The sequence below is a fragment of the Centropristis striata genome, chromosome 3 (genome assembly GCF_030273125.1).
Source record: "Centropristis striata isolate RG_2023a ecotype Rhode Island chromosome 3, C.striata_1.0, whole genome shotgun sequence".
NCBI lineage: Eukaryota > Metazoa > Chordata > Actinopteri > Perciformes > Serranidae > Centropristis > Centropristis striata.
The window spans coordinates 39,084,829-39,112,308 of NC_081519.1; the positions used below are offsets into that span (position 1 = coordinate 39,084,829).

Below are 27,480 nucleotides of genomic sequence, written 5' to 3' on the forward strand. Positions count from 1 at the left end.
GCTAATTACAGGCTGACCAGGCCCCGCTGCGCTCTGCATGACTGCCTCGCGCCCCGCTCAGGTTACCCAGAGTGAGGGAGAAACAGAGAGAGATGGAGAGAGAGGTGGCTGGTTGGGACAGAGAAAGACAGAGGAGAAGGAGGAGGAGATAGAAAGTGACAGAGAGAAAAAGAGAGAGAGAGAGAGAGGGGGGAGAAACAGTGAAGTAGAACAGAAGGGATGAATGGGAGAAGAGAAAGGGAGAAAGGAGGGAGAGGTAGAGTTGGGGGGAACCAGCACAGTGGATTAGAGAGGACAGATTAAGCTCCTGTGTGGAATACACGTTGTGGTGAAAGAATTAAAGGACTGAAAGGGCGACTTAGGAGAAGGTGGATAGATGAAGTCTGCCCCTTTAGGAGAGGAGAGAGAGGGACAGAGAGGAAGAGAAGAAGAAGAGGAGAGACAGATTTTGAACTAACCAGTGAGACTAAAGAAGGGTCAGAGAAAACATTGAAATTCATGAGAGGGCTGGAAAGTTCCAATGAAGCTTTCTTTCTCTAGTCTGGGAGGGGAAAACCCAGATGACTAAGTTTCCAAAGAGCACACAACATAAGAGCAATACCCCATCTAGTGGTGAGATCAAGGCATCACAAGAGGGTCCAGCTCCTCAGACTGTACCACCTCTAAACTGACCAGAGGTGGAACAAGTATTCAGATCCCGTACTTAAGTAAAAGTACTAATACAACACTATGAAATTACTCCACTACAAGTAAAAGTCCTGCATTCAAAACTTACTTAAGTAAAAGTACAAAAGTATCAGCATCAAAATGTACTTAAAGTATCAAAAGTAAAAGTACTTGTTATGCCGAATGGACCCACTCAGATTGTTTTATATATTGTAATTTTTATTATAACATTATTTGTATTGATGATTTTATGTAAGCAGGGTTTTAATTTTGTAAAGATATGGCTCATTTAAGTACTTAATATACTGTAATAAGATTTAATAAAATAAAAAAAGTCTAATCACCTTAAATTGATCATATGTTTTATGTTGAATCTTGACCTGAAAGTAACTAAAGCTGTCAGCTAAATGTAGTGGAGTAAAAAGTACAATATTTGCCTCAAAATGTAGTGGAGTAGAAGTATACATTTACAGAAAATAGAAACACTCAAGTAAAGTACAAGTACCTCAAAATTGTACTTAAGTACAGTACTTGAGTAAATGTACTTAGTTACTTTCCACCACTGAAACTGACACTATAATAAAACGGTTTGTTTTCTTCCCATCACTTTTTAAAAGAAAGATTTGTAAAACATATTCTGAAATATGACTTGCACCAAGAAATGTTAACTAACAAATGAGGATCCTTTGAGGAAGGTTTATTTGCACAATAAGACTAATACAATGCAAAGTAATATAGAAGAAACCCATGCTTAATATTTTTTTTATATTGTCAACTCTCCAGAAGTCTAGGCTTTCCCATTTTAATGCTTTCCATTGCGCGATTTTATTCCCAGACCTGCCGTTATAATCTTCTGACCCCATACTGACCTCTATTACCTAAAATAGCATCTGTTAAAGATTGTTTAGAAAAATAGTTTTCCATCTGAGCCCTTGTGTCCCCTTCACTTTTCAACACAAAGTGATGAATGAGGATAAGGTGATATTTATAGAAACTTTTTTCGTTGTCCATCTTCTCTTATCTGGTCCCAAAAGTGACATGGAACCATTTTATATTATCTCAATGTGTATTTCCTATTTCATTATTTATTTATTTTTTCTAAAAGTAAAAAAAAATGCTTACTGGTCATTTATCATGCTCATTGATTTATTTCATAGGGCCCCCCACTATTGGGCACTCTTGTTTTAATTTCTATTTTGTTACAAAAAATGTGTTTTAAGCTCAAATTTGCTCTTCATCATGTATAGGGGAAAACATTTCAACAGAAATGAAAGAACAGTGTTGAACTACACGTTAAGGCTGTCACAATTTCAATTCTAAATAAAAAATCTATCGAAATATGCGTTCAGTTTCACTCACTGAAATAAAAAATCTGGCAGTTATATCACACTTAATACCATGTAGCTTATCTTTTTTTCCTATGCATGAAAGCATTGATCTGTATCTATCTCTCAATAGTCTGAGAGCCTTCAGTGCTGAAAATAAATATTTAAATCAAAAATATTATTTTATCACGACCTTATAATCTACTCAATTCAAGGATATGGACAATAGTGACATCCCTCCTACATTCTACCCTTTCTTCAGCTGCCATTGTGTCTTTTTGCAGTTGCCATTTTTATATTATTTTTATTATATTATATCACAAAATAAATAACGCTGTTTCTTTGCTATCTGTAGCCTAGTCCCATCAGACCAGTCTCCCTACAGTGATGTGTCCTCGCTGCGTGCCCCGCTGCTCAACGGACCTCCCCAGGACTGCCGCGCTATGTATAATCCCATGACTCCCAGTATGACTCATGGATCAGGACCGGGACAGGGGATTGGCCACTGCATGGATCAATACATGAGGCCCCCTCAGGCCCCACCGCCACACAGTATGATGGGCCACAGGGGCATGCCGCCCACAGAGGGTGAGTCAGAGTATCTTTTACATCTCCTTAATCTCACAGCTGCAACTGATTTGACTGAAAGATACCTGAAAGACTGAGTAAGACACAGAGACTTCTACCATGGGAAACATCAGTGGTCAACAGAAGGCCGCTTGTACTACTGAAACACAAATGTGTCTGTTACTCTGCAGAAAAATGGCAGCTTGGATTTATCCAAGTTACGCTTCCATACTAATAAAAGGTAAAAGATAGATCTTGTAAAAAACATATAAAAAATATATAATGCATAGTGAATGCTGAATAGATTAATGTTGCATTTTGTTGCAGTCCCTTTGTGTCAATTCGACTTCACTTATTATACTAGTTCTCCTTAATTTTATTTTATTAACATTCTGAGTGTAAAAAAAAAAAGTCTAGACAATTTAACCTCCGAGGGCAGTTCATTTTCTGTGAGTTACAGTTACCCTGAAAGCCTTTGTCTGCCTCACCAATTTAAGAAATATTCAGAGTTAGCACGATGATTCGGTCGGTCAATTAAGGCCAATTTGAGACATTTGGCTGATGTTGTCCTGACGAGGCTGGACATTAATCGATTACATTTCACTGAGCCAACACCAAAGAAAGCCACACCACTAACATTGTTTATTTATTTGAGATTTTAAGTAGTTTACAGATTGTCATTCCCTCGAAGAAACAAAGATGCCGCTATCTGCTGAAAAATGCTGTTAACTGCACATAAACTTTAATATATTTTTAATTTATAAGCATTTTAATCATAATTTTATTTAATTTTATATATTTTTTTTCTTTTTCTTTTTAACAAATTTCAGGTTTTTTTATTGATTTAAATCAAGTGCACAGCTCAACAAGAGTACAGCTCAACTTAAGTGAACAGACAATATGCATTTTTTAATTTTTCTATTACTTTGTATAATTATTATAATTATTATTAATATTATTATTATATTCTATTTTATCAGATGCCAAAAAAACAACAACAAAAACATCATGTAATCAGCACCGTATATCGGCCACTGGCCACCCTGGACTCTAAATATCGACATCGATCATTGATAAATATTGGCTGAGCACTAAAGTTAATGTGGGTCTTTGCAGTTGTGTGTTTCAGTGTTTCTGTCTGTCCTTCATGTCCAACAGGAGGCAACAGCACCCCCTACTGTAACCAGAACAACATGATGTCCTCTCATCACAACTTCTGCCAGATTCAGCCTGGCTCTGATCAGATCGGATCAGGTGATGGTGAGTTAACTTAACTAATTGGTTTGAATATAAATCTGGTCTCCGATATATTTTGTAACCTCAGAGCTAACCCTCCTGCTCATATTGTCCCCTGTTCCCCTTCAGGCTCGAGGTTCTCCACACCTCGTTCCATGCTGAAGCTGAGTAAAAAGAGAGCTCTCTCCATCTCTCCTCTGTCTGACGCCAGCGTGGACCTGCAGACAGTCATCAGGACATCACCCAACTCTCTGGTGGCGTTCGTCAACTCTCGCTGCAACCCAAACGGGGCCAGCTCTTATGGCCATCTCTCTGTGAGCGCCATGAGGTCAGATATTTCTCTATTCTTTGTTAAGCACAAACATGCATTTAAAAGCCAGTTGTTTCCATTCTCATCATGTCAGAACAGTTAGGTTTAATATCCAAGAGTTTGGATTTAAATCATCTTCCCTGATTTTAAAATAGCATCACAATATGCAGATTTTAGTTAGTTCCTCTCCCTTCATTTGGCCACCTTAGCACACAAATATTTATTATCTAACATTTATCTTTTACTTTCAAACAATATCCAAAGGTCACTACATCCTTAAAGGCACCACAGGTTATTAAAATAGAAAGTGAGTGCAGGTAAACTGCAGTAAAACAAATGAAAATTCTAGTGAAAATCGCCAATTTAGATAGCTGGTCAATGTTCAGCAAATAGTGTGACTGAGGTATTTACACAACAACCCATACCAAGACAAATGAGGGAAAAGGCAAGAAAACAAAATGTAATCCGCCCGTGAGAAATGTCTGTATTCATCTCCAGATTTTAATATTTCACCAAATTGCCCATAGTTGAATTAATTTTGATTTGTCCATCAGCTTTGATAGAGTTGTCATATTGTAATTTATCTCCACAGCCCGTCTCTCGGCTATTCCAGCAATATGAACTGCCAATCCAGACAACAAGGGTCTATGTACGGAGGAGGTGGGGGGACGCCTCTGGGTGGACACACACCAGGTCCCTGCCAAGCCTCCCGCTTACCGCCCCACAATCCTCGGCTCCACGCGCCACCCAAGCATGGACATGTAAGACGGCTCTATCACAGGCTTTACAAAAACAGAACAATTCAGCATGAGTGCAGACTTTGCTTCTGATGGGAGGTGGGAATAGGAATGTAAGACGGGTCTATGATGCAGAGAATTAAAATCTTAAATGATGTCTGTTTTGTTTTGTAGCTGAAGACGGAGCCAGGGCTGGGAGGTGTGATGGATGGAATGAATGTGAAGAACCTGGAGGAGAGGTCAGAGGGAGATGTGGCCAGTCCTTCTTCCACTGGCACTCAGGTACAGAAACTGACTTATTCTTGCAAGAAGTTTTCACCTCAACACATTTACACTCTAGTTGTTGCATTACATTTGTCAAATACTCAAGAATATAAAATCACTTCTATGGTCAAGGAGAGTAAGGTAAACGACATATTTGACTAATATAGGCTCAAATTGCAGGTGATGGCCATTTTTTTAATCGAAGATATTACATTCACAGCATGCAGACAAAGCACTTTTTTTTGGAGGTTTCGTTTTCTGTTTTTATGTAGCTGTAGGTGGCAAATAACCATCACACACACACACACACACACACACACACACTTCATATAGGCTATGCTATCAAACAGTGGCGATTTTAGGTTTAATTGCAATAATTTGGACGGAAGCAAAACCCTAAAATGACAAAATGTATCAACCAGTTTTGACAGTTAAACAGCTGATAACTCTTCTGAGCACACACCTGTTCTCCTCAGTTTGCTGTTATCATCTGCTGCTCAGTCCCCCGTTTGTACTTCCGCTTTTTTCCTGTCGCTTTTGTGTCCGATAATCTTCTAGGACAGCTTTTTCATTACCAGATATTATCCCTTCCGAAAAACATGAGAAGCCAATACAGGCATATTTCCTCTCTGACAAGCTAGCAAATAGCTATATTTTTTATGTAGCACCACTCAACGTTTAATCTGACTATTTTTTACCAGCGGTTTGGTTTATTATACCAATGACCTGCGGCTGGTGGACACACAGAATTAAACTTTTTCTTGTTGCCAGCAAGTGGCACTTCACCCCACTTTCCCCAATCACCTGTATTTGTACATTATTTCCTTCAACTTAAATGATGAACTTCTGGGGCAGTATTCAGAAAAAAAAACTTTAGTATAATTTAGACTTTTTAAGAACATGTTGTGTATATATGAATAACATGTTATGTAATAAACATATCTGTTGAATAAATACTTACTTACTTACTTGTGCAGTACCCTATTAAATGATAGTTGTTATTTTTATTTATTTGCTTTCATTATTTTACCATGCTTTTGGATTAATCTATTTGATATTATCAGGAGAAAAATAGCTATTAGCATTATTGCATTGGTGGGAGATGTAAGCACTTGAGCACTCTCTAATGAGATCAATCTTGAAGATGATCCCTGCACTTTCTTCTTCTTCTTCTTCTTCTCAGAAAAAAAAAGGTAGGAGAAGAATCTCTTACCTTTTTTTTCTGTCTGACATTTTTCTCCTATGCTTAAGAAACCTCTTAAAAGTCACTCACCTCACTGCTCTTAACAGTTTTTCACCTTAGGGGCTCTCTTAAGGGTAAGATGCTATTTCGAATAACTTTCATCTCTACCAGGATCTACTCTTGACTGTGAGGGTGAATTCTTAGAAAACGTCATATTTCTAAGAATCTTCTAAGGATTTCGTCACTAGGAGTAACTCTTTGTACTAGAAAGCTTTATGAATACGGCCCCTGGTCTTCACCCTTATGTTTCATCAGGACCCCCTCCTGGGTCTACTGGATGGCAGAGATGACTTGGACAAGGAGGACGGGAAACCTGAACCAGAGGCCATCTATGAAACCAACTGCCACTGGGAGAGCTGCAACAAGGAATTTGACACACAAGACCAGCTGGTTCATGTGAGAGAACAACTGATAGATATTGTAGATGGAAGGAACAAAATGAGAAAGAAAACACAGCATTTTTATTAGTATGTATCTTCAGTATACCACTTTGATTATTAATGGGGTTCTCTCTTTAACAGCACATCAACAATGAGCACATCCACGGAGAAAAGAAGGAGTTTGTGTGTCACTGGCAGGAGTGCTCTCGAGAACAGAGGCCGTTCAAAGCCCAGTACATGCTGGTGGTTCATATGCGCAGACACACAGGAGAGAAGCCACATAAGTGCACTGTGAGTGTATCTTTATACTGCATTTCTTTCTCTTTCCATCTCTGTTTTTGTTGGCTTTTTGAAAAGTTGTAAAAGTATATAACCGTTGCATATTGTTTCTGTTTTAGTTTGAAGGCTGTAACAAGGCCTACTCTCGCCTGGAGAATTTGAAGACCCACTTGCGCTCCCACACCGGAGAGAAACCATATGTGTGTGAACATGAAGGCTGCAACAAGGCCTTCTCCAATGCTTCAGATCGGGCCAAGCACCAGAACCGAACTCACTCCAATGAGGTACTGTACAGTACACCACTGAAAAGTAAAAAAGTAATCTAATTAAACAATACATTGACCGCTAAATTCATTAGTTATCTTTATATATTAGCAACAGTGAATTAAGTTAATATAACAACATTTAATTAAGACAATATAAAAGTCTTGCAGAAATTCACATTCATGCAAATATCATCAAATAATGTAATAGCAAAGCATTAGTTTGTATTAGAATGGTCAACTGCCACACTGAAAAGTTGTATTAAAGTAAATTTTGTTTTGGAAGACTCACCACAAAATTTTGACATATACTTTGCATTTTTACAGAAACCTTATGTATGTAAGATCCCCGGCTGCACTAAGCGGTATACAGACCCAAGCTCTTTGCGTAAACACGTGAAAACTGTGCACGGCCCTGAAGCCCACATCACCAAGAAGCATCGTGGAGACACAGGACCTCGACCCCCTGGTTCAGCTATGACGCCTGGAGGCCCGAGCTCTGAGCTGCTGCTGGAGAAAGAGGAGACGCGCAGGGAGGACTGCAAACTGTTGGCTCCTGAGACCGCTCTGGTGAGGGATACATTTTATCAATGGTCGTTTAAACCAAATAAAATAAACAAAGCTCCAATGTTAAAAGCAACACATGCATAGTAGATTTCTGCAGCTTAAAAGGTTTTTCTTGACAATACATAATATTACTTCTTTCAGAAATCCCAGCCAAGTCCTGGTGGTCAATCATCCTGTAGTAGCGAACGTTCTCCACTGGGGAGCGCCAACAACAATGACAGTGGGGTGGAGATGAACCTAAATGCAGCTGGCAGTCTGGAGGATCTCACAGCACTGGAGGATGGAGTTGCAGGTGGAGGAGGGGAGCCAGGAACTGTGGGAACAATGGGAATGTCAGCACAGGCTTTGAAGAGGCTGGAGAACCTGAAGATTGACAAGCTGAAGCAAATCCGCAGGCCAACTCCTCCTGGCCGCTGCACCAATAACAAGCTACCTGCACTTCCTGGTATGTTGATTGAATAAATGAATATTCAGGACTCTGTTGTGTTCATATTCATAGTGTTACAACATAACTGACCTATGATGATGTTAAAGGATTCAGGGACTAAATTCTTGGTCTGTATTGATGAACTGTTTCTAAGCTATTCTTCCTTCTGGGTGTTCATTTTTAGGTGCAGTAGAGAATATGGGAATGTGTGCACCTTCTCCACTCCTCTCAAATCGACGAGTTATGGAGCTGTCCAATCATGAGTTAGGAGGTGGCACATCGATTGGCTGTACTTCTACTGACAGAAGAGGAAGCGGTACTAGCAGCCTTAGCTCTGCATACACTGTCAGCCGTCGGTCCTCCATGGTGTCTCCTTACCTGTCCAGCCGGCGCTCCAGTGAGGTCTCCCAAATGGGAGGAACGGGAGGTGGAGGATGTCACCTTCTTGGTCCAGAGCAGAGTGTTGGGGACCCCCTCTCTCCTGAGACTAGTCGAAGAGGAGCACCATGTCCTGGAGGAGGAGGATTGCCAGGTCTTCCTAATTTAACACCCGCCCAGCAATACAGCCTAAAGGCCAAATATGCTGCAGCTACGGGTGGACCACCACCTACTCCTTTACCCAATATGGAGCAGCCAGGTACTCCAGTCAGAAGAGGAGGTATTTTGAGTGAGTACCAGGGGCAGCCTCTGCCCCCATTCCTTCAACAAGGTGGTCCACGTAGGCACAGTGCCAACACGGAGTATGGCACTGGTGTTATCTACCCCCACCAGGCTCCAGGTAACAACAGCAGGCGAGCCAGTGATCCGGTTCGATCAGTAGCAGATCCACAAGCTCTCCCCAAGCGCTTCAACAGCCTTAATAATGTTGCCATGATGGGCAGAAGGAATGCACTGCAACACCGTGGCTCTGACACCAGTCTTTCCCGCCACCTGTACTCCCCACGGCCACCTAGCATTACGGAGAATGTAATGATGGAGGCTATGGGAATGGAGCCCCACCTTGCCCCCGTTGATGCCAGGGATCGTTCCATGATGATGCCCCATGGAGAGAGAGGCTTCATGGGATACCAGCAACAGCATCAGACTCTTGGAGGAGTTGCAAATTCTCTTGCAAACCAACTATCCCCAAGCCATGACTCTCTGAGCTGTCCAGACCCTGGTTACATGCAGGGGCACTACCAGAACCAGGGAGGGGAAGTCACTTCCAGGGTTAGTGGAAATCCAATGGGTCAAGCAAGGCCTGTTCACTCAGAGGGCGTGTCTAATACACTTCTTCAACAAACTGAATACAGTATGAGCACCTGTCAGCTGAGTCCCTCAGGCCCCCATTACCCAGGCATAGGACAGGGTGGTGATGCTGGAGGCCCTTGGAGTGATTCCCACAACCAAATCCAAACTCCCAACCATGCTCTCCAGAACCAGCGAGGAATGCAGTATTCAGATCCGAGCCTGCAGCCTCAGCAGACACAAGCCCATTTCAACAATCAGACAGGTCTCTACAACAGTCCCGATGGGACCCACAAACTCACCATCAAGCCTGAGCAGCAGTTCCACCCAGGGATGGGAGGTGGAAATGCCTGTCAAAGTGCTAAGCTCCAACAGCAGCGGATGCTCCTACAGCAGACTCAGGGTTACCCGCAACAGCCGGGCCAGGCCCTGATGAGGAACTCTAACAATCCCAGCTGTGACTTTCAAGGGCAGAACCAGAACTCCTTCCCCAGTGGAGGGGGCTTGAGCTTGGGCTGTGCTGGCACTGCGCTCTCAGATGGGCAAAGGTCAGAAACCCCCATGATGCAGGTGAAGGAGATGATGGTGAGGAATTATGTGCAGTCACAGCAAGCACTCATGTGGGAGCAGCAACAAGAACAGCAACAACAGCAGAGTGGAATAAAACCACCTCCTGTATCTGATAATATGGATATGAGTGCCCAGACAGCAATGATGCAACACAGTCCACAGCACCAAAACCAGAATCTATACTCCGGCCAGCCCTATGCGTCCTACCCCAACCAGAACCTGGTCATGAGCCCTCCAGCCCACAGCCGAGGGCCCAGCTCTGTGACACCTAAAGACCAGCAGCTGACAGGTCTCCAAGGCTCATGTTACAGCCAGGAGATGGTGGTTCCCAGGCCCCCTCAGGGACGGAAACCTCTCAGTCGACAGAACAGCCTGTCACAGGTAGGAGGAGGCTACCTGGGTAGCCCTCCCCACCTCAGCCCTGTCCACTCCACTTCCAGCCCCAGACGAGCGGTCAGACTTCCCCCAGTTCAGCATCCACAGCACCAGCAAAATGAAATGTTCTCTCCTTCCAATAACAACAACATGTACTATTCAGGCCAGATAACCATGGATATGGACAAACACATTGACCCCCAGAATGGACCTTGTCTCAACCAGCAGCACAGTATGGGGTCCAACCTGGACCCAACAGGCGGCACAAAGCCTGCTCCTATGACTCCCTATCCTGAATCCGGCCCCATCTCCAATGCCTTAGAAAACCTGGACCTGGATAATGCTCGCATAGACTTCACCTCTATAATTGATGATGCTGAGTCTTCCTCATTCAGCCCAATCAACAATCCCCTTCAGGGGCAGCCAGGGTCTTCCTCCCAGGCCTCATCCCGCCTCACCACCCCCCAGACTTCTGTCAGCTTAGCTGCAGGCTCCGGCCTGTCCAACATGGCTGTTGGCGACATGACTTCCATGCTTACCTCGCTGGCTGGGGAGAATAAATACCTGAACACACTGTCTTAGAAGAAGATTTCAGGGTGTCTTTCCCAAGATTAACAATCAAAAAGAGGCAGTTCTTAATGTTTTAATTGAGATCCCATATGGAAAATGTATGTGGCCCACTATCCAGAGGTAACAAGTCTACAGTTTAAAACACACTTAAGTAATGTTGCTCGTAGGGATTTTCCCTGGTACATTTCAAGAATGTTGAGTTTGGGTAATATAGACAGACTTTTGAAAGGATCATTTCATGTAACGGATCATTAGTCTGCTCTGATATATACCTCCACATAGGCCTTTATATGTAAACCCAACACATCAACCCTTATTCAAGCCAGGGCGCTGAACTGGCAAGGGGTCTGTTGCTGCTGGAAAACCATGTAAAAGAAGCAATGTTATGCATTTTGGTTGCAAATTAAGCTACTAATGTGATCCCATCACAGGTTTAAAAACTGTAAGAATCCCCACCCAAACCCTTAAAACCAAAGGTGCCTGATCAACCTCCCTCGCTGTATTGTTCCTTCGCTGCCTTGGTACTTGGTATTTTTCTGTGCCTTACTGTAAGACACAGAGCTACATGCCTGATATGAAACTGATACTGAACTTTTTCCAAACAGGCATTCCAGTCACATGGGGCTGTGGCAACAGTGGAGCAGAGAAGGATGCATGTAAATAAGTTTTATATACATTTATATATGTTGTGTATATGACAATGAGACAGTGGATAAATCCTCCTCCGTCTTGTGATAACTGCTTAGATTCTGAAGGCCAATGTTCAGACTTTGTAGGATGGTTGTTTTGAAGAGCTGAGTGAAGACTTAAAGTTGTGCTTTTAGTGATTGAGAAATTATTTCTCGGTGCTACTAAATATTAATTCTTATTGCTAGGGAACACACTCTTTATAGTGGCATATCAGTATTCCCACACATGCACAGATGCAGTCACAGACACACATAGCCTACACACAGACACTCAGGACCTGTTGGTTGTTTGAATCTTTGGTGTTCAGATTACATGTATGTTATAATTGCCTTTCCAGACAGAGAGTTTGCACTCCACATGTTTACTGTAAGTGTTCCTAAAGCAGCTGTGTACTTTTTATTCTTTTCAGTGATGTTTATAACTGTAGAACCAAAAGTGTCTTGCTCATTCTAAGGTACATACGAAGGGGATGATGATATAATATGTGTGTAAAAATCCCCTCTACATTACAGTTTATCTGACAGAATGCCTTCGCTCAACATCAACCCGACCTACGACTTGTACATGGCTCAGCTGAGAACTATTTTGAATGAAACCTGAGTCAGCTGGTCTGTATCTGTTAACAGATCAGTAATCGTAATAAAAACTGAGGTACATTCATCGTACAGTGCTGCTGCACTTTGGCTCTAATCCCAAAGAGGAGTTTATTTGGAAAAGTCTGCATTACTTATTCAGGACAGGGGATCAAGAAGCAGAAATTTGATAATTTGCTACCACTGTAGTAAAATAGGTACACTGGGGTACTTTTTTGCGACTATTGAGCTGTTTCATACAGAAGAAGGCAAACTAATTTTACACCGTGGCTTTGCACTGACTACAGCACTGTGTGGAAAGATCTCTGTCTCTTGTGACTATTTACATGAACCTCATTTTGATAGCAATAACAAAATATTACAGTATTTTTAATAGTCATTCAAGAACATATCTAAGCATTGTTAGGTTCAAAAAGGCCACATAAAAGTATTGCTGAAACATTTCACAAGACTTTTCAGAATAAAATAGCAGCTTCACTTCAGAGTTTACTAAGAACATTTCTTGTTTTGGAAAAAAGTGTACAACCTACCAAAGACACCTTAAAAATGACTGAGAAAAAGATGCACAAATAGTCTATTTTAACAAACACTAACACTAGCAATAAGGGCATGAACATTGACTGATAGTGCTGTTCTTTAGAATGTATGAGATGTTTTGTATAAAATTATCTTTTTATATTAATGAACTTTATGGATGTTGCCTTCTATGTGTGCGTTGTTTTGTTTTTTATAACTGTCATCCTTCATTCTGACTTTTTTGCTGGCAAAAGAATATCACCTTTAGCAACTGAAAGCTATGATAGTAGCATTAACTACAATAGACAGAAGCCAAGTGTTATATTTTGTGTACAATTTTTACATTTTTATACAAATGTGCTATATTTTACCAGTTTATGAATAAAGATGTTCAGTGGGATGGTTGCAGAAGGTGTGTCAAACTTCCTTCCTTTCAGATCTGTTGTTGTAAAGAAATGTGGTTTTATGTTTTAAAACAAGTGAGTTTAAAGTAAAGACATGGCTGTAATGCTATAATGCCTGCCCTGCTGGATTATATTTGTTTCTATGCCTGGTTGATTACTGCAATGACGTATTTTCTCCAATAGAGTGCAGTACAGCCTGAGAACAAGCACAAATAGCCTACAGTATCTCTCCTTCATTCACTACAAATAAAGCCTCCATAACTGTAATGCTGCACACTTTACACAGTGTAAACAGTTAAACTATATTCTGTATAATTGAGATTCAACAACATTTACCCCACCATCATTCTAAGTCTAAAAAAATTGACCAAGAAGAGGAAATGTTTCCTAAATCATCATTCCTCTTCTTCTTGTCCTAATTGTAAAACCTTATTGTTATGAATGTGATTTAAACCTGCCTGTCACGACAGCCTATTATGAGCTACAGTGATCTGCTGGGCTGCTGCACTAAGTGGACCAGCATTAAAAAAGTCTGCTCTTGGTGACATCAGTGCCTGGACGGGCTCTCTGTGGTCAGTGGGGACTGGCACTGTAGGCCACTAAATGCTGTAAGAAAGAAAAACTACAACAAATTTTGCTCGTAAAATATTATCAACACGACATGAAGTAACAGAGTGGTGGGAAATCTTGGGAGTAGATATGGGAGTAAAAAAGTTCATATCCATTACGCTGTTTTTATATGGTACTAAACACCAGGGGTTGCCCAATCTTACTGGCTTGCAACTTCTTAAAAATGAAGTCATGTCTATTCATGACATCACATCACAGGATATGGTGGTGTGGAAGTGACTTATGAGCAGTGGAACCAAAGAGGGGACCCCCCCCCCCCTCACATTGAAGCATAATTAGAGATAAGACAGAAAAGAATAGACTTATTTTTGTGATATTTATAATAACCCTTTGGCCAGTGATGGAAAAAAGGTATCCAGATCCGGTGTTTAATTAAGTAAAAGTACTTTTACCACTCTGAAATTACCCCACCACAAAGGCTAAAGGTCTTGCATTCAAAACGTACTTAACGCATCAGAAGTTAGGATGCTCATTATGCAGAATGGACCCACTAAAATTGTTTAGTATATTCTAACTATATTATTGGATTACTATTATTGATGCATTTATGTAAGCAACAGCTTCATTTTCTCAAGGGAGGGCTCATTTTAACTACCAATTATACTCTTATGAGGTTTAATAAATAAATAAAAAAAGTCACTTTAAATTGATCAGGATATTTATGTTAAATATTGACCTGAAAATTAACTAAAACTGGCAGCTAAATGTAGTGGAGTAAGAAGTACAACATTTCCCTCAGAATGTAGTCCACTAGACGTATAAAGTTACATAAAATGGAAAAATTCAAGTAAAGTACAATTATCTCAAAATTGTACTTTAATACAGTACCTGAGTAAAGTACTTAGTTACATTCCAACAATGCCATTGGCCTTTCAGATTTATCTTGGGACCTAATGTAGTATCCCTCCGCCAAGCAGAGAACCACTGCTGCACACTTGCTCAAACTAACTTAAATGACTAAAAATAAAACTAATAGCCTATTTATAAATTATTTTTTAATTGGGCAATCACGCTATTATTATTATTATTATTATTATTATTATTATTATTATTATTATATTAAATAATATTAAACTCCCATGTCTTGTCAAACAGTTTAAAATCGAGTAACAAACATAGTCCCGGTCAAAAATCACCTTTTCTAAATAGCTGTACTAATCGTAAGTAACTATAGCAACAGCATACCTATATCTGCAACCGTAACAGCTAGCTAAACTAGCTAACTCTCATTTTTTAACGAACCGAGTTATGGGTTAAACTGACTTAAAGCAAACTTTTAAAACTTTCTCACGATTTGAACACGCCTTCGGTGAGTAGTAATATCAATAAAAACTGAAATAGCCCACCTGTAATAGCATATCCTGACAGGCTATAAGCTAGAAAACTAACGGACTTCACCACCTTGTCCGTTATTTTCGTCACTTTATATAACACCCTCGTCGCGTGCTAACGCTGTCACTTCACGTGCTGTGTTTGTAGTCAAAATATGGTTTTAGAGTAACGCCTTAATAGGATATTCTTTTTAAAAATGGTATCAGCACCATTACTTTTTACAGCGTTGGCTCGTTTTTTGGTACAGGGGCCCCAGTGTGCTTAGACTATATTGGCATTGTGGTGTTGTGGCATGGCACAGTAGACTCACGGCAGCCACTACAGCCTGGCAGTGATGCTGAAGTTGACTCATTTGCTCCAAGGCGAGGGGAAGTTCTCCTGACGGACTACTGATCTGCAATCTGGCATATCCAGACTTGTTATTTGAAACAATAGCTGAAACAGGGTCAAATGGGGTGTCTGGAGGAAGAGCTGATAGGAGAGTACAAGGAGAAATAATACCATTTTACACTTCAAAATTCTACAGCGACATATATGCAGTTGTGCAAGAAACAGCTATTGTTTGACCAATGCACATTGGTAAATTTGAAGGGGTCATCCTTTTGATCAGGGATGGGCAACTGGAGGCCCGGGGGCTGCATACGGCCCGCACCCTCACTTGAAGTGGCCCTCAGTACAACTACATGCATTTGAGCATGAAGTCTTAAAAGTGCAGTGTAGAAATGCACAAAAATTACTTCTTGCAATTAATGTTGGCCTGCTGTTCTTGCACCTTTTGTATTCCTATTTATACTGTTATACATGCATTTTAGCATTAATATATGTTAAGTTACTGCACTGTAAACATATTTAAAATTGAAGTTTCATCATATCTGGTTAAGTGCACGGTCCTATATGTGTTGATGAAAAAATTGTGGCGCCCTCCAGCATTTAAGTTGCCCATCCCTGCTTTAGATGTACCTGATAAGCCTAAATGTACATGTGCAACACGTCAAAAGTAGTGTTACCTTATTTGAAACTATATTCAACCTGTTGTTCTTCCGATGAGGTGCACAAACTCAAGTTAATCAGAGATAGGCTATGCTTTTTAGATTCAATGACTGATGTAAATATTGAATATGTTTGCTGTATTTGTTCAATGCTTAAATTAAGTTATTGTACATGTCAGATTCAAAGGGCACTGACTTTCACTAATTATTTTCCTGGAAAAACTGTCCTGTCTCCAGCCTTAGGCCACATTGATTGTTATGCAAAATGCCATAGCTTCTTGTTCGCAAAATTAGAAAGTGTATGTGTGTGTGTGTTTATGTGAATGCATATGTTAAACTTAGTTCTTGAACATGTTAAAGTTAGACTCGAATGTAAAAAGTTAGACGCGCTGATGCCAAGACAGTGTTTTCGACTCTCTACAATGTGATCTCCTCTTTTCTGTAGAGTTACAAATGGAAATTCCAAAATAAGAGTTTTTTTCAAATGCAAAGAAGTGGGCAGCATAATGACTTTTCTCTTTTCTTGTCTTGCCATTCAGAGGGAGGCTTTTCTTTTCCTTTGTCACTTAGGTTGGCATATAATTAACTCCTGCTTAATATGCTGTTTAAGGGCTCTCCTCCCCATGCAAGAAGCTTTGAACCCATAGACCACAGTCAGGGACAAAACCCCAGTGGGACTGCTTCCTCCATGCTCCTCCTTGTGTGTGTGTGTGGGTGTGTGTGTGTGTGTGTGTAGAAGTTGTTGTTTTAACAAGACAGTAGAAAGCTAAAACTACACCGCCGCAGCATTGCTGTGTACTTATGTTACACTGCACAACTACTAAACCAAAATAGGACTGTGCCCCCACATTCACTATAGTCGATCAGAAATCAAAAGAATAAACCCCTCAAATATTATGTAATTAAAAGAAGTGCATTAGTGGAAACTTATATTATCTTTGATTTGTTAAATCATTTTTAAAATTGAATATACAACACAACTTCACAAAACCCGGAGCCATGAAACTCAGGAAACATGTAACAGGCTTAAATCATACCCTTCTACGGCAAATTTTTACAATTTGATTGAACTCAATTCAAATTTGCAATGAAAAACATATTCATATATCCTGAAGTACTGACACAGCAAGAATGCATATGACCATAACTTAAAAAACCCAGCTCCCAGGACCTCTGCAGCACCTCTGCACCTCTGTGACCCTCATCTGCTGCAAAGTTTATTGCGCCCTCCTCATCCACCTCCTCTCCTCCCTCTCCTCTATCCATGCCACCACAAAGAGCCGTGATGACCCTTCTGTCCCTCTCTTTCTTCAGCCCTCCGCTCCCTCCCCACCTTCAGGATGCTTTCTCTTCCAGAATCTATTAAGAGACAAACCCCCCAGCAGCCATGATGGGTGATGGAACGAAGGGGGATGTATTTTGTGTGTGTTGGGGGGGGGTTTCACCATGAGCTGAAAAAGGTCTTACTTAAAATGTGACCTTGAGCTCCTGCAGTATTGAAAAAGTAACATTGTTGAGGTAGAGTTTTAGTCTTTGTTAACATCAAGGAAATTATATTTAATTATTTTAAAATGTAAAATATATGCTATAATGCTTACATTAAGTGTTATGACTGCAGTGGTTTGTGATGGCCTTATTGTGCATATGGTTGGCTCTTGCTTCATCATATATCTACTGGGACTATAAACAATTAATGTGTAATGACTTTTATAGCCAAATCTGTTATACAAGCTTTGATGGTGTAGTTAACACCTTAAATCATGACTAGGCTATAATTTACTTATTTTAGGGGGATTTAGTTTTCAATTGAATCATCTGTCTCTAAAAAGATAATGTGCTCTCTAATCTGTTTCACAGTGTCAGATCCCAGTTTGTTTACTCCGCATAGACTAGCAGGACACATTATGCGCCGTGAAAAGCTACCCGGCTCGCTTGTATTATCTCGCAGAGTTACTAAGAGGTGGGGGGCACTAGAAAGCCAAGGTGGGGGTCCTGAACGCTGCGTTAGAGTTTTATTTCGGATGTTTTTTTCAGTTGCAAAACAGATTACGGTCCAGGTTGCAACACAAAGGACTGTCAATGCACGACTTCCTACAGCCATGCAGGGGTGAATGGAGCGCAGGACGGGGTCCACTCCAGGGTACTTGAGCGCAGGTGCGACCTGCATAATAGTCAAGCCATAAAAATGGAGGAGGGGGGTGTTGATAGGGGGGGTGCGCGCATACCTGTTCTCATTAACCTGCAGTTAGTATAATCTCTCCGTGGTGAAAATGTAGCAAGATGGAGTTAACAGCCCCATTTGCACCTCGTCTAACAGCCTGTATAGATTCCAGTTAAGAAGCTCTATGTGTCAGGAGTTTGCGCTGCAGCATCGATGACATGCAGATTCACAAGTTAACTTTTCTGATCAGTAACAGTATCACTGAATTAGTATTAAGGAAAAGTGAAAACATGAAGACGTATCAATAAGTACAAGAATCGCGACTCTCGAAGTCCTTTGGTCGTTCTTACAATTTCTTCTAAATAATACAACACTCAACTGCAGACTAATTACCCAGTTACGTTATATTCATACAATATAACGTATTATTTCGGTGATTTATGGAAGAAACGTGCATGTTTAGATAGATGAAACCAGAACATGCTGATACATCGACGCTTTCGGGATTCCCTCTTTGGAGAGGAGCTACAATGTCGCGTCAGTGTCAGTGTTTTATCGAAACATAACTGATGTTATAACTGGTGGGCTATATGAGTCTTACCCATCTTGTCTGCTTTGTAGACGAGGAAGGTGCACGTTAACGATGCCAAGACTGACCTCAGGGCCAACCTCTGCTGCTGACATCACTCCTCCTCGCGGCTCGTCGCCTCTGCTGCTGGAGTCCCATCAAGGTCTGAGTCTCCCGCTGTGACCGAAGGCGATGCCTCATCACCATTCATTCTCAGGCAGGCACTCAGGACAAACACACACTCGCACCGCTCCCTGGACAACTTTTTTAAAAACGAAATAAAGCGTGATGATGACAGAAGAAAGTCGGGGCAAGCGAAGGAAACAAGCCAACCCCAGGAGAAACCGAGGTAAGAAACGTGCAGCGCTAGAAAGTTTTAATAAGTTGGTAAATGATGTAGGCAGATCGCTGCAGCGGACACAAGCCCTCACGCGAACAGCGTCGACTTCATCTGCAGTTTGTGGGAAAACTAACCTTAAATATTATATTATCGCTGTGTAGTTTGTTGCACAGCACTTTGACTTCATTCATGTTTCACACTCAGGTTTTTGAGTGTATGGCTTGTGATTGCCTTGCAGCATAAATTGCAGGGATGAGCAGTCAACTTTCATCACGTTTGCATCCACTGGGATTATTCTACCTGCACACACATCTGGGCAAAACCCTGAAATAAAAGCCCACAACCTGTGGCTGAAATTGTTTTGTTAAATCTCAAGACCCTTGTATATTTTATACACCTGGAGAAAAAAAAACTAAATCAATGGTAAATCATCAATTATTTAGAAGCATCCCAACTGTCTTAAACCTCAGTGAAGTCAGAAGCAGACTTTGATTTTGTTATTTTAACTAAGATTTTTCTTGTCAAGCCTTAGTTTTTCTTGAAGCTCACGCTGAAAGCTTAACCTGCTCTGAGACTGAAACTTTCTAGGATGTTGTACCTCGCTATGCAACTAGTTTGGGATGTTACATCAAGTTTTCACAAGTTCAATATTGTTTTTATCAGCATTTTAAAATAGAAAAAAGACTGCATCAGAATTAATAAGATAAAAATAGCAGAGGTGGGAACTGATCTAAACCTTGGCCTTTGCTTGAACTACTGTGCTCTACATTTCATCAGGTTTATTGTTAAATTTGCAAAAATCACTTGCATGATAAAAAATCTACATAGACCTTAAAGCAGTACATTTTAAAAAAGGCAACTCATTTAGTTTTTTTTAATCAAATATAAAGGTTTTAAAATATACTCCATTTACTTAAAGCAATACATTCTGCTGCACATTTTGTATTTTGAATTCTAGCATGATAATCAATCACCATATCAAGAATTAACAGAAAAATTCAGTAAAGTTAAATCTTAAGATGTTAGTTATCAGTTTCTGTGAATGCACTTCCTACAGCAGTGCTGAGAATAACCTATAGATAGAAAGCTTAATTTAGAGACTTTGCTCTGCATGCATGTGGTCAGGCAAGGATCTGGTAGTTCCTTGTTTGTGTGTGGCTCTGAATTCACAAACAGAGGTTATGATAAACACACCTGTGCATGGATACACATATAAACATTAGTTCTTATCCTGCTGATGAGGACTGAACATTTATGTTTGAGTAAATTCCTGCTTCCCTAACCCAAAACAAACAAAAATATCCACAAAACGGAATGCCTCTCTAACCCTAAATTCAACTTAAAACCAATTTCTAATTAATAGAAATGTAAACCTACCATTGAACCCTTAAATCTAAATAAACACAATTTCTTCTAATACTAATCAGGGTTTATGGGTGATGAGTGCCTGCCAGTTTGTTGTTTCTGGCTCTTTATTTAATGCAAAGTAGTAGGTTGATGCAGGAAAATCCTTTAGATGTCCCAAACAATCCTAACCATTACCCAAAATACAAATATAGCCGTTAACCCAGGAAAAAAAAACATAATTAAGTTGGTCTGTACGTTTTTTTGTCATCTTGCTTTCACTGAGAGGATATTTTGTCTTGAAAATCATGCACAAATACACACACCCAAAAACATTGCTTTATTCTAAACTAAATCTTTAACCCAACGCAAACCATCTGATGTGCTTGTTTGTTTCTGATGTGACACACAACTGTCACAAACCTATTTGCTTCAAGGAGTCTGTTTACTTATAGTTTATTAGTTTGCTGTAAGTGTTTCCTCATTTTATTCAGAGAGGTGTGAAGCTCAGCAGAGTGTCACTAGGGTGAGATCCTCGCTGGCTGCCTAGCGATAACGGACACTTGTGTGTGCTTGCTTACACACACACACTCTCACCTTTAACTGTCACGTTTGTCGACCGACTGCACTCTATTCCTCAAATCAGCACCATCACACTACCGTGAAAGCTATCAGCAAAAAGGCACACTTACTGACATGGGGTTGTCACTTATCAGACCACCAGTGAAAACAGTCCAGTTACTTTAATTCCTACAGTGACCTCTGATGAAAGATAAGCATCACTTCTGGTCAATTTCCAGTAACTTTTACAAGTGAATCATGCGTTTTGAAGAAGTGAAGGGGACTTAAAAGTGAATTATAAATTTATATTTACCAGAGAATCTTAAAAACTAAATATCATGTTAGACTTTTTTAGCTTTAATATATTCTGCAATATATTATCATATATAATGTAAGTTCAAACTGCTTTTTTTCCCAATTACACCTCGAATCGTTCCTGAATTTGTCTGTGTTGACGGCATGCTTGTAGTACATAACATGTGTGTTTGTCCCACATGCATTAGTGCATGTGAAAAGTCTGTGTGAGGGAGTGTGTGTGTGTACATCCTCGTGTCAGTATGGAAAAGCGTGTTAAGGCTCTGTGTTGGATTTGGAATGTGCTGGGCTTGAGGCGGCTCTGCGAGTAGGGAGTTAAAGGTCCTTGATAAAACCAAATGAATTTGGCAGGCCCGACTCATAAGACAGCGATTTTGGGGATCTTTTCCAAACCAGAAGAAAGAGAAAAAAACATAAGCTGACTTTTCTTCTCTCTCCAAGGCGCCTATTGATTATGTCTCTGTCTCCCCCAATAAAACTGTCAATGTTCACCAATCTTAAGCAACGTGAGGAAATTACTACCCTCCATTCCCAGCAGATTGAAAACAGTCCTGTGACAAAGGAGGAAAACATATCCATTTGAAATGATGACCTGTATTTACTGGCTGTGAGTGAGAGAGAGAGAGTTTCAAAGAGTGTGAAGTAATTAGCTGAGCACTAATAGCCAACAGTTCAACATCCTGTCTACAGACAGTTGAACCAATGATTACTGATACCATGGGGTCCCTCTTCCTTATTGAGAGACATAATAGTGCAATTCAACCCAAATTCTTTAATCATCAAATTTTTTTTGCTCAAATGTACTTACACCATTTTGTGAAGCAAAAATCTCCAAAAGTACTCAATGAGAAGATGTTTTATCAATTTTCCTCAACAAAAAAGTAAGCCAAAATTATTTTTACAATGTAAAAACACAGAAAAGGTGTACAGCAAATACATTAATAAAGAAATTGAAGCAAATAACTCAAGGTTCATTTCAGCTTTTGGAAGACAACTTCAATAAAGAAAGTCTTTAATATCTCTTCTATCTTAATGAATTTTACAATCTTGGTGCTGTACTGTTTGCCTCTTAGCTGAGACAACACTGTAGATTCCACTTTAAAAAATGTTTTTGTCATTTATTTAAAGTCTTCTAGCTATGTTATTTAAAGGCTTTCCGCTTCCCTCAAACTCAGCAGGCATCGCCAAAATGACATCCGCACAACTGATCGGACTCATTCAAACTCTCGCTCTTGAATGTAGGATTGCATTTCATTTCAGCCCTCTCGCAAACATATTTAGTCCCGATGCCTTGCGCTTTATGTTTTGTTAGTCCATGAAAAAAAACTCACTCTGTTGTTGAGTTGATGTGCCTTTTTAAGAGAGAGCTTTCTCTCTCCCTGTTTCCCTCACTCCCTCTTTCTCGTTTTTCTTCTTTTTTCAAGTGCCAATTTATTTAAACTCCTTTCCCCTTTTCTTCTTTCTCCTTCATTGATTTCCAAACCCCAGTCTTTGTATGCAGCTGGGGCCCAGCTGTGTGTCTGTGACTGTGTATGTGTGCATACATGTGTGTGTGTGTGTGTGTGTGTGTGTGTGTGTGCGTGTGTGTGTTTGTGTGGGTTTTTCTGGCACAGTGCTGCCACAGTGAGCATAGCACACTGTACACAAAGGACTCGAGCAGCAAAAAAAGAGAGAGAAAAAGAGAAAGAGAGAGAATAGGGGGAAAACATTTGTACGTTAAAGACTGACGCGCGTGTACAGTACAGAGTGGAGGGGCTGGGCCTTTTGGACTGGGCCTATTTTAACGGCAGATGTATCGGCGCTCTGGGATGAGGGGTGGGGAGAGCGAGACAGCAATGAAGAGCCCAGGCACCACAGTTTATTACCAGGACTCTTCAAGGGGCTCAGCTCAGGCGTCAGAACCAGCGGGTGGGAGGGACCGAGGAGGAAGAAAGGAGAGGAGAATGACAGAGGTGGGGAACTGATGGGGTTGACAGGGCTGGAGACAGTGAAAACAGTTCTTCGGCGTGAGAAGACAAGAGATGGAGGGGCGTGAGGGCTAGAAACAGAAGAGACAGGACGGGTGACAGAGTGTGGGATAATCTAAGTGTTTCCTCATTTGTTCCTCAACGTTCCCACAGCTCCAACTGTCACAGATTTCTCCCATCCTAGTTCTGTGTGTGTGATGCCAGATCTACACAGCAGTAATGGGGAATCCCTTGATTGAGTCCCTCTGGTATTTTTCACATGTTTATTCGATTATTCCTCTTTCTGATGTTTTTAGATGTAGCCACAGCAGTCCCATGTCTTACTGTACATTCCTGCCGCGTGGCTGCCACACTGTTGATCCACTCCAGGAGGAATTATTTGGAAAGTTTTTCGGTGCCATTGCAGCATTAATACACGGAGAGGGGTTTTCCGCCATATTAGCTCCTGCACATGACTGTTTTGAGTTTTAGGATCTTTTTTGTTTAGTTTTTACAGCAAAATTTCAGCTTAAAAAAACACAATTTGATCCCTTTTTTAAATTTGTTAATTCATCTGGAACATTTAAAAAATGTCCCAATAGACTTGAATAGTAGAGTGGTGAACCCATGTTTTCATTAGAATCAAGAGATGAGTGAGGATCACACTCCTTTAAACTGTAAGATCATACTAATAACCACAGAGCTCATGAGGTGTGTGTGTCTGTGTGTGTCTGTGAGTGTGTGTGTAAGTGCCTGTGTGTGAGTGTGTGTGTAGGTGTACGTGGTATATGTACTTTTCACACATTTAACACCAACTGTATTTCTCGCAGCTTTTCACTCACATACAGGCATTTCTATTTTCACATCAAAGGCGTTTTATCTGATAGGGTTAACATACTGTATAGTTTGATGTTGCAAATTGATCCCTTTTCATTCTTGACATATGCCATTTGCAGGGCTATTATTGCATTCTTTGTCGTTGCTTTGGCAAGACTCCTCGTCATTAAGTCTATTTGTGGATCCTCCTTTGTGCAGACAGCCTGGGTATTGTGTGTTTGATATGCTGCACATGTTTGACAGAAGAAAGAGGTTAAAACTATCCAGATAGGCAGACTCTCTGCACACAATTTATAGATATGTGCTGTTTTATCACACCTCAAATTAAATTTGGAAACCCTGCTTCAGCTGTCATGTATTACAAGGCCCAGATGGGTGGCAGAGAGAGAGAGGAGAGAAAGACAAAGAGACAGGGGGAGAGAGGGGAGAGCAGCCTGGCAGGCAGGCAGACCCACTCAGCTGGCTGAGAGTGCCAGTATCTGCCAGTGTGAGCTAGATATAGCAGGTTGAAAGAGGGGCAGTTTGATATGTGTTGTGTATCAGCAACAGACAGGAGCAGGGTGGCATTTGTTTAGGAACTGCCTTGAACACCTCTGAGGCCAGAAAACCTCAGACCTGCTGGTGTTTTTAGTTTTGTCAGTTTAACACTTAAAATGTTGACCTTCTTCTCATACCTTTTCTGTCTTTCTGGCTCCCGTTCCTTTTATCTCTCACTAATCCATTATCTTTTTGTTTTAATTTTTAAAACCAGAAATTAGTCTGTGTCTCTTTGTCTGATCACACATCTGTCTTTCCACTCACCATTACACACACCACTGCAGCTCACATAAAATATTGTAGAACTCAATAGCTGTATCGAAAGAGAAATAATTAAAATGTTTAGCTGTGCTTTGGATTCACTCTCTGAGGATTGACAGACAAAGAGATCGTGTTTCTCATCTGATACAGCATTTATGCTGTATGTGTTTGTTATTTACTCCTAGATTTATATTTAGTTATTTTTTGGTTATGACTTACTACATAAGCTAACAGAAATAGTTCACATATGATTCAGGCATGAACAGAAAAAAATGCAGAAGGGAGTTGCCCACCAAAGTCTCTTACTTTTTACCTAACTGCACTAGCATTGAGTCAGCCAGTAACTTTCTACAAGTAGTCATCCTTACTTGACAGGTGAATTTACAACAAAGTTAGAAATAATATTACACGCATATAAGGTTAATAGTATACAACTGTTTAAAAAAGTATTTTTCAACACACTGGTATTTCAGGTATCGTATCAGGATTTCCTGAATTCGTCTTATCTGGTATCGCTCTTATAGTTGCTGTATGCAATTCTGCAGAAGAAAAGTTGATTGTTGAGTTTGCTCGCTTTTTCCAAAGTCACATTCTGTAGCTTTAAAGTTTGTAATGAGATTGAATATCTCTGCCATGATGTCGCAATTTTAATGATTTATTAGATGATAAAGAACCAGGCAGAGACCTAACGTGGCCTATAACGATGGCATGAGATTGCTTCTAAAACTTCCACATTAGTGTACTGCCAGCCAAATGCTTGTAAATGTTAGTGTGCCTACCTATTCTGCCATGATATGAACTATTATGCAGCTTGTCGGTTTCAGAAAAATGAATTATTATGGCCTTGGCCGACCCTGAGTTGAGTCAGGTTTCATTCAGTTTGTGGAGGCCCTGGTCCTCCAGTCTGCTGATTTCTGTTTTTTTTTTTTATATGAAGTTGCATATGTATTCCTAGTATTTTGCTTATATTGTTTGTTTTTTGTGTGATCTTAATTAAGTCATTATTATCTTCAATAGAAGTAGTAGTTGTAGTAGGTGATGAGGATACATTTTTCTTTTACGGTATATGTTTTATGGTACGATATATGCCATGATGTAATACATTTTCTGGGGAAACTCTATAAATCAGATTTCTCTTTGATTATTTAATTTTATTTTAATAAAACATGATGAAAATATGCATTAAACGTTAACAGATTGAACAGCCCAAATTTAGTATTTTTTTCCAATGACATAAAACAGAGAAAAGCAGCAAATCTTAACACATGAGAAGCTGGATGCTGGGAACTATGGCATTTTTGCTTGATAAATGACTTAGGCGATTATTATTATATCTAAATTCTTTACATTTAATAATCTGTTGATCGAGTAATTAGAATAAATAAGTGGTTTAGAATGAGTAACTCTAAACCAGATAGATATAAATCATCAATGAAAACTGATGCAGTGTTTTTGGATAAACCTGCTCAATCATCCATCATGAATTCTGTCTACAAACCAGGGTTGGTACCTCTCACAGCCCAGGTGAGGGAAAAAAAAGAAAATTTTGGACAGATAACAAGAAAGGCATGGGAGAGTTCAGCCAGCTCCCCTTCCTTCACCCTGTACCTGCGATCACCTGGCACCACCTTCATCTGACCGGCACATCCCACTCTCTCTCTCCTGCACACACACACCCACACACACGCACATATACTTTAAATACACATAGTTACCTGGGAGGGAGTAAACACATTCCATCACAGAGTGAACACGCTTCACTGATCTTTAGGCCCACCTGTAACGGTCAGAGCTTTAGGTCTTAAATTTTACACACATCTCTGACTGACTCCCTTTCTCTCACTCCCTTATTCTCTTTTTCTCTATTTCTTTTGCTGGCAACATCTCATTTTAACACATTTCCACCAGACACTTTTAGAGGCAGTGAAGCCGTCACCCTCTTCAATTTCTCATGAACACAGTAAATGTCTTCATTCATAAAGCCAGTCAGTCATTCAGTCATGTTATTAATGGTGCAAAAGAAGTATCTCCAAAGAAAAACAGCACATATGATGGTAACAATGAGTGAAAATATGAGAGTCTTTGCAGAGTAATGAGAGTCATTGTGTTGCGCTATATGCCTTTAAACAGAAAACATGCTGGTCAATCTCCAACTCTTCCCACACACAGAAGAAAGATGTTCGTGTTTGCTAGCTGCGTGCAATATTATATCTTCAAATTAATCTTTGGTAGCTCAGGTATGATAAAGAACAGGATCCACAGACCGGAAGTATTTTGTGCTAGAAAGGAAGCGAAGCAAGTAATATCAGCATACACTGGTCCACTCCGTCATTATCACCGTGTAACAATCTAGTAAATAGTCTTATCTAATCTTTTTTTTAAAGAATTTCTCATGGTGTGCAACAGGTTATCATGTTTTTGCAAAATTTCAAAACTGGAAAGGTTTTTAA

At 40.3% G+C, this 27,480-nt stretch overlaps 2 protein-coding genes across 2 annotated transcripts in view; both read left to right on the plus strand.

The window, feature by feature from the left end:
- Window positions 1-11,878, plus strand: part of gli1 (GLI family zinc finger 1) — a 60,191-nt gene extending 48,313 nt beyond the window's left edge. Inside the window, exons 3-13 of the mRNA XM_059330203.1 lie at window positions 2,347-2,579; window positions 3,717-3,818; window positions 3,924-4,122; window positions 4,697-4,865; window positions 5,016-5,123; window positions 6,604-6,744; window positions 6,870-7,019; window positions 7,127-7,291; window positions 7,598-7,840; window positions 7,979-8,282; window positions 8,449-11,878. Of these exons, the coding sequence (XP_059186186.1) occupies window positions 2,347-2,579; window positions 3,717-3,818; window positions 3,924-4,122; window positions 4,697-4,865; window positions 5,016-5,123; window positions 6,604-6,744; window positions 6,870-7,019; window positions 7,127-7,291; window positions 7,598-7,840; window positions 7,979-8,282; window positions 8,449-11,018 (4,384 nt within the window). The 3' untranslated portion in view covers window positions 11,019-11,878. The remainder of the gene's footprint in view (window positions 1-2,346; window positions 2,580-3,716; window positions 3,819-3,923; window positions 4,123-4,696; window positions 4,866-5,015; window positions 5,124-6,603; window positions 6,745-6,869; window positions 7,020-7,126; window positions 7,292-7,597; window positions 7,841-7,978; window positions 8,283-8,448) is intronic.
- A 7,220-nt stretch (window positions 11,879-19,098) lies between these two features.
- LOC131964697 (zinc finger E-box-binding homeobox 2-like) overlaps window positions 19,099-27,480 on the plus strand; it is a 29,338-nt gene continuing 20,956 nt past the window's right edge. The window contains exon 1 of the mRNA XM_059328441.1: window positions 19,099-19,238. Within this exon, the coding sequence (XP_059184424.1) occupies window positions 19,178-19,238 (61 nt within the window). The 5' untranslated portion in view covers window positions 19,099-19,177. The remainder of the gene's footprint in view (window positions 19,239-27,480) is intronic.